Source organism: Lynx canadensis, chromosome B2 (assembly GCF_007474595.2).
Source record: "Lynx canadensis isolate LIC74 chromosome B2, mLynCan4.pri.v2, whole genome shotgun sequence".
Classification (NCBI taxonomy): Eukaryota; Metazoa; Chordata; class Mammalia; order Carnivora; family Felidae; genus Lynx; species Lynx canadensis.
In genome coordinates this window covers 76,704,123-76,711,470 of record NC_044307.1, presented here as the reverse complement: position 1 = coordinate 76,711,470, position 7,348 = coordinate 76,704,123, and the positions used below count along the sequence as shown (strand labels likewise).

The window sequence follows — 7,348 nt, the reverse complement described above, 5'->3', positions numbered from 1 at the left end:
GCCGCGAACGCCCCCCTCCCCTCCCCCCCGCGGACTCTGGCCTGCTTTCCTTCTCACGTCTGGGAGAGATTCGGCGTCCCTTCACCCGGAGCAAAGGTCCGGGTGCGGTGGGGTCTGCGACTTGCTGCTTTGCGGGGTCGAGTACAGCTGGTCCTGCTAGTTCCGGAAGCCTGATCCACTTTCAGCGCGACTCCCAGGCTGCGAGCGGCAGTGCGGGCTCCACCGCTATGGTTCCCAAAGCCCAGTCTGGACCTAGACTAAAGGGACCAACGCTTCCTCCTGCCCTCGGCGCCCAGCGCACACCTGGATTATCTCTATCTGACATCCTGGGTGTCTGTGAGGTCCATCTTTCCAGCTGGTCGTCTATGTGGACGCAAGTTCTCCCATGTCTGTGGGTTCCGGGGTCTGTGTCCCTTTCTGCCCCAGGTAAAGGTGAAAGAAGGGGCAGAGAGATAGTGGAGGCCTTGGAGCTGCGTGATCCGGAGAGCGCCCTTGCAGGCGCTCTAGTCCCTCCTACATGAGTTTGAGCTTCGGAGCATATAAATGGACAAGAACCCGTCTACAAAGCAAGCTTCGCGTCTGGAAATTGCGTTCGTCCTGCGGCCTCAGGTTTCTCAGGATGAGCCACTCTTTCTCGGGCCACTGGGCCGGAGTAGGCCTGAGAGCCCCGGCGACTCCACCCATGGGCCTCAAACACTCCTCCGAGGTCTCAAGGGCTGCTCAAAGGAGCCGTGGGTCGCTCCTTCGCGTCATCAAGATCCTGGGCCTGGAGCTGGGCGCTCGGACCTCGCACGCTGCCAATGCGGGCTTCAGACGCCCAGTGCGCAGAGCTCCCGGAGCAGCCTCTAGCCGCATTTGCGCACCCCCCTTCCGCCCTCACTCCCAGCCCAAGCCCTCCAGGTGAACCCTGTGCTCTCCCAGGCCCGCTTCCCCTTCCGCCAGGCTTCAGAAATCGGGTTAGCGCTTACATTTTAGGCTGTATTACCCGCCTGGGGCGCCCTCCGGGGTCTGCACTGCTCCAGACTGTGCAAAGACTTCTTTTACAAATGCAAAACATCTCCTTCCACTTGAATCGGTTTCTTAAGCATTTAAAAAAAGCCCTCTTCCGCGAGGGTGTTGCCGAGTCGTTTTTGACTCAGGTTGCTGTGGCCCCGCAGGGCGGCGAGTTCGTGGATAACCGAGGGCACCGCCTGCTCAGGTTCCTTCTCTTCTAGAAGGTTACCTCAGAGGAACCGCATGTTCCCGGGAGCTGCGGTACAAAGATTTCAGTGGCGAAAGCTACTCCCTGTATTACTCTACTGAAAGCTTAGAGAGAAGTCGGAGATAATGAGGAACCCAGCAGTTGTAGAAGTTGAATTGAGCGAGCGAGCAAACAACAACCCTTTGTTGTGTCTTTTATACCAAAGATTTAAGAGTAATATGTATTAGGAATTTTATTCTACACGAAATTTGCTCTCTTTACACCAAACGCATTTGGGGTTTGACAAAAAAATCGAGTTGAAAGTACAAACAGTACAGATGCATGTTTGGTGTTATTCAATTAAAAAGCGTTTTTTTTTTTTTTTTAATTTGTCTTGAAGAAACTAGTTGACTCTTAAAAAAACTGAGAAAAGAAGTGGCAAATTTTCTAAAGCAGGACAAATATGGAGTTAGGTTAAATTACAGAAACTTTTTAAAAAAGCTGCAATGGAAATTTTATCGTGCCTTAAAACTGATTTCATCGTGCGAAGTTTTGGGGTTTTGAAGCTAAGTCCTTATCATTGAAGCCACACAGAATTAAAATCCTAAGACTTACGTTTTGAAATTAATTATCATACTTTGAGAGGAAAGGGAGGCTTCAGAAAGGACGTGCTTTTACAGACTAGTAAATATGAGAGACTAAGCGATAATGTAAAAAAAGTTCGCTCTCTTAAATATAAAGGACTTAAATATATCTTGAATTCCCACACGTTCCCCAAGAAAAATCCGCTAAGTAAAACACAAGTAAAGAAACAAACATAAATAAGCAACCCTAGTGCCATTCGTGGCACAGAATGGGCGCTATTAAAGGCAGGAATGTTTAAATGAGGAATGTTAAATGAGAAAAGGCGGGCTTCGTGGCTGTGAATTGTCTCCACCCGAAAATGTTGCGAGTTGTAGCAAAATTAAGTGATAAGGGAGTCCAACAGGAGTTTAAGGTTTTCTGGAAGAGTCTTGATATTCTAACTTTGGTGATCAACTCGGTTTAAAGCCAGGAGCCTCACACTTTCCAGGTCTAGGTGAGGAAAACTAGAGACTCAGGGGCTGGAATGGGTTAAGGCAGCCAGAAAGACTGGGTTCAGCGCCCGCGGCTGGCACTTCCAAGCCAGACGGCGGCGCTTTTCACTCTTTTTTTTTTTTTCCTCCTGCAACCTTGTAAGGAAGTGGGCGCGGGCTGCGCGGAGTCGGCACCTCCTGATTGGCTGGGCTGCCAGATGATTGACATGGCCTCAGACTCCACCCCTGCCGCTTTATTGACACTAATGAGCAAGTTCTTCCCACCGCTCTCCTGCTTGGAAGTGCTGACAGATCAAGGCAACAAATTTCAATTACAATCCCTAATTTGTGTCCGCAGAGTGTTTTTTTACCCATGGTAGTCCTCTCTGGCGCATCAGTCGAAGCAGATCTTGGAGCAGCAGGAGGAGGTGGAGGGGGTGGGAACGAAGGAGTGCATCAGTGAGAGAGCGCGCGCGAGAGACCGAGGGAAGGAAACTTGGCGGGCGCGTCGCTGGTTCCTCGGATCCCAACCCAAGCGAGAAAGAGGAAACGCCAAATTTGTTTTTGCCCGCGGCGGGGAAGGGGGCAGATCGGCCTGCGGGAGGCCCCGAGAGCCGTTCAAATTTTGGTGGGGGAGTAGAGCGAGTGTGTGCGTGTGCCCGCTTGAGTGTATATGCGCGAGGGGCGGGCGGGCGCCAGGCGGCGGGGATGGCCGAGAAGCGGAGGGGCTCGCCGTGCAGCATGCTAAGCTTGAAGGCGCACGCCTTCTCGGTGGAGGCGCTGATAGGCGCCGAGAAGCAGCAACAGCTTCAGAAGAAGCGACGAAAGCTGGGCGCGGAAGAGGCTGCGGGGGCCGTAGATGACCGAGGCTGTAGCCGCGGCGGTGGCGCCGGTGAAAAGGGATCCTCTGAGGGAGACGAAGGCGCTGCACTCCCGCCACCGGCCGGGGCGGTATCCGGGCCCGCCCGGAGCTGCGCAGACCTGGAACGGAGCTGCGGCTCCCGGGGAGCCGTGGGTGAGTCGGCCCTTTCCCGCCTAACTTCTTCCCCGCGCGTCCCTCCCGGTCCCGCGGGGAATCTGAACTTCGGCGAGTTGTAGGAGTGCGCGCGCGCGGTACCCGTCCGTGCCTGAGGCAATTCTGCCACCAGCGCGTTGGCTTTGGGTGTCCCGGCGCGAAGCTCACAGCCGCCCTGGCCGCTCTCGCCATTCAACTCTGGTCGCCCTCCAGAAGGTTAAAATGCCGCTCCTAGCCTCGCATTTCAGGCTGCCACAGCCCACTTGGCGACCCGCGCCCTCAGCCGCTGCTCTTTTCGGCTCTTGGCGGTGTAGGGCTTTGCCTTCCGCATCTGCCTCCCTTGGGGTTCCAGCCAATGGGTGCTCTTTTTTCTTTCCTAACTTTTAAAAACAAGGGGGTGGGGGGAGCGACGGCATAACCCCCCCCGAAACCGGAACGAATGCCCTAAACAGTTTGGGCAAACCAGGAAGAGGGCGGTGTATTTGCAAACGTGGTTTCCCGAGGGGTAGCCGAATCCTTCCCTTCCCCTCTGGATTCCCGACACCAAGGCCGACGGCCACCGTGGGCTGGCTTTTGGCTCCCTTCTCATCCCTTCGCTGCTTGGCTAAGGAGTTCAGGGCGGCCGGGGAGTTTGGCGGGAGTGGAGTCTGAAGAGCTTTCTAGAAGATGCCTCCGGCCGGGCCCAAAGCGAGCCGCCTCGGAAGCCTAACGGGAAGGGAGGCCCAGGCACTTCGGACCAGGGATCCAGACGCCAGGCGGTTTTGCAGCGTGCGTTTCGGGTTTGCCGGGGTTTGCACTGGGGGTCTGGACTCCGGAACCCATTTCAGACTCTTTTGGGCACTTATCTAGACCGTGGAAGCGGCGCGAAACTTATTTTGGGGCCTTGACCAGGCGGAGGCCCGGAGGGAGGAGTGGACGCGGCCCTCGTGTCTTGGGACACGGGTGTTCCGCTTGCACGTCGAGTCCCTTTGGTAGGCAGAGCGGTTGTCTACTCCTGGACCAGTTTGTTAGAAGAATCCGAAGGCACGAAAGCTCCCCCTTTTTTTCCTGGTCCTTTTGGTCTCCCCAGCCGCCCTCCAGGAGTCAGTCTCCCCTTTCGACTTCCCCTCTCAAAGCCCTCACCAGTTACCCCTCTTTGCCCTTTGCTGCCCAGGCGGCTGTGAGGACGGCTTCCTGCAGGGCGCTTCCCCGCTGGCGTCCCCCGGAGGATCCCCGAAGGGGTCCCCCGCGCCCGCCCTGGCACGGCCGGGGACCCCGCTGCCCTCGCCGCAGGCCCCGCGGGTGGATCTGCAGGGAGCAGAGCTCTGGAAGCGCTTTCACGAGATCGGCACGGAGATGATCATCACCAAGGCGGGCAGGTAAAGGGCGATCTGTCGCGAACGCCCCGGCCCTGGCCTCACCCCACGATGGGTTAGGAAGAAGGAGGGCCTGCAGAGCTGTGGAGTCTCTGGTTAGCACTTTTGTACGGACAAGACAAGGCCCGGGTTGTGGTTCACTTTTGAGACTGGCTTTGCCTGCCCACACCGCAGTGCAGTCGGTGAGGGGCACAGCCCCGCCGCCCTCTTGGATGTTAGGGAGAAAATCACCGTCCCCGCCGAAGCGGTGGCTGTTGCGGTTGATACTCCGTGTGCTGGGTAGTTCCAAATTCGTGGTTCTGTTTACGTCTGTCCACGTATTTATTTAGGCTCTAGTTATCGATTCCGGAACTACGGAACAGACGACTCTCCTTAACCCGTCCTTTTTTAAAAAGCGCAGTTTACTCTTTAGAAAACTCTAATTTGCTTCTTTTTTAAAAAAGATTCCGGACTTCCAAGTTGGTTCTTTATCAAAAGATTTCCTAGCAATGTAAGAACGTCTTGTGCTATTTTGATATTATATTAGAATGAAAAGTTACTGGAATTATCAGTAATACATGTACAATCGCTGCAAAAATAATTACCCGGTTTTTAAAAACCATTGTGTTGGTGGATCCAGTTACATGGTTCCATTTTTTTTTTCTAAATGAAATCTAACACATTCGCCTAAATTTGTTGAAGGATACCACACACGCAAAAATGTAAGAAGTTATATCTGTTTTTTGAAAATGAAAAATTTGCACACTCATTAGTAAAATAAATAGTTTTGTTGGGCAGATACCATTAATTTGAGGGAAGCACAGACGTATTTGCATGTTAAAGTTTTCAGTTCATTTAGTGCAGTGAAATCTATGAATAATATCTTCTTAAAAAAGAACTTTAAAAAGCACAGCAACTCTTTCAGGGAATACACATGGCAAAAACCTGGATAGCATAAAAGTATCCAAACTTATTAGAAATTACAAAAACATATTTTATTGAATCCATATGCTACCTTCTACATTTTCACAGAGCTTTTATTAATGATCCAAATTCAGTCTTCAACAACACAAAGCAACAGTTGTCTTATAAAGGATGTAGTTAAAGACCTTTACTCTTTATCTTACAGGTGCACTGAAATAACACTAAAACAGCAGCATATTAAACTGTTCTCATGCCTAGTTAGGAATAATGGACTTTCTTTACTCTGGAAGTGGTCTTAAATGGCATTAGTGTTATAGAAAAAGTTTTTAGTAAATAACAGTACTAAAATTTGTGTTACAAGGTTAAATTAGCAAAAATTAGATTAACTGGCAGGGTCTTAGACATAAATCTCTAGATGAAAGTTTAAAAAAAGAGAACTGCTCTATTTGTTTTTTAATATACAATAATTTACTGTTCTACTCATGCTATTGTATCCTTTTTAAAGGATAGCTAGGTGTACTTTAGCATCTCTGATACGCATCTCTGATATGCATCTCTGGGAAGCCTAGAGAAATGCAGATTTTCATTTGTTTTAATTAGCAAAGTTTGAGTAAGTGCAGCTAAATAAGAAAGTATTTCCAGGGTATAGTGGGGGAAGGAATGATTTGGTAAATATACATTGTGTTTAGTTTCTGCTTTCAATAAAGAAGTTTTACTATACCTTTCAAATTTAGAGCAACTTTTGCACTTCACCTTTACCATGCTGCAGACAGGAAGTCCTGTCTCAATAAAGAACATATTGTTTGGTTATAGCATGGCACATTGGCTCCTTGTGGTTTTTTATAACCCTTTTAAAATTTCACATTATAATATATTTTATCACTTGTACAAATTCAGATTTTCTATTTCTACCATTTGGAACATTTTATTATTCGTATTATTAAAGTAAATACGCTTATTGATTTTTGTTTAAGACATAAGCTGCTTTTTTTTTAGTGCTGTTACTCCTTCAGTGTACAGTTCTTTTCCTTTTAAGCTGTACTGACATTTCAGTAAACACAGTGCATGACAGTGTACAACAAATTATATTTAAAAGCCTCAGTTTTGATGTGTCCTGTATTCTGATTCTTTGAATTACATTACCAAAGTGAATGCTACAAATTTTTCCGTATGAAAAACAGAGAGGTTTCCCTAGGTTTCTTGGCTTATTCATTGTCCATGCCTAATCACAAACAAAAACAAAACACATAACCTCTTTCCTCCCCTCCGTATGCATAGGCGCATGTTTCCAGCAATGAGAGTGAAGATCTCAGGACTAGATCCTCACCAGCAATATTACATTGCCATGGACATTGTGCCAGTGGACAACAAAAGATACAGGTACAGTGATCAGATGGATACAAGAGGATAAGAAAATGCTAGGAGTTTACAGGCTATGCCTGTTTCATCTGTGATAACTATGATGTTTGTTTCCAGAAGCCTGTAGAATTTCTAGATCTATAACCCAACTCCCGACAGTTCCAGTAGCCCAGATGGTGCCTTCTCTTACAGTAAATGTGGAAATTTAATTTTTGTTTTGCTTTTAACAGATATAGAAGAAGTGTTTTTTAAGTATTGATAACTTTAAATAAGGGCTAGTTTAGTGTTGCTAAACTGTGTCTTTTATAATGATTCACTTTTCAATTAGGATTTTGAGAGGAAATGTTAAATTTGTAGGTGTACATAATATTCAACGAAATGTTTCATTTTCTTTGTGATTGTTTCGATCTTTAAAGAAATTCCCTTTACCTTGTTATGTTCAAAATCATAATTGTTGGTAGGCTTTTTTCCTTTAATATTA

At 48.4% G+C, this 7,348-nt stretch overlaps 1 protein-coding gene across 1 annotated transcript in view; it reads left to right on the top strand.

Moving 5' to 3' along the window:
- Window positions 1-2,943: 2,943 nt before the first annotated feature.
- The window catches only part of TBX18 (T-box transcription factor 18), a 29,275-nt gene continuing 24,870 nt past the window's right edge, over window positions 2,944-7,348 (top strand). Inside the window, exons 1-3 of the mRNA XM_030315926.2 lie at window positions 2,944-3,250; window positions 4,404-4,608; window positions 6,787-6,888. Coding sequence (XP_030171786.1) covers window positions 2,944-3,250; window positions 4,404-4,608; window positions 6,787-6,888 — 614 coding nt within the window. The remainder of the gene's footprint in view (window positions 3,251-4,403; window positions 4,609-6,786; window positions 6,889-7,348) is intronic.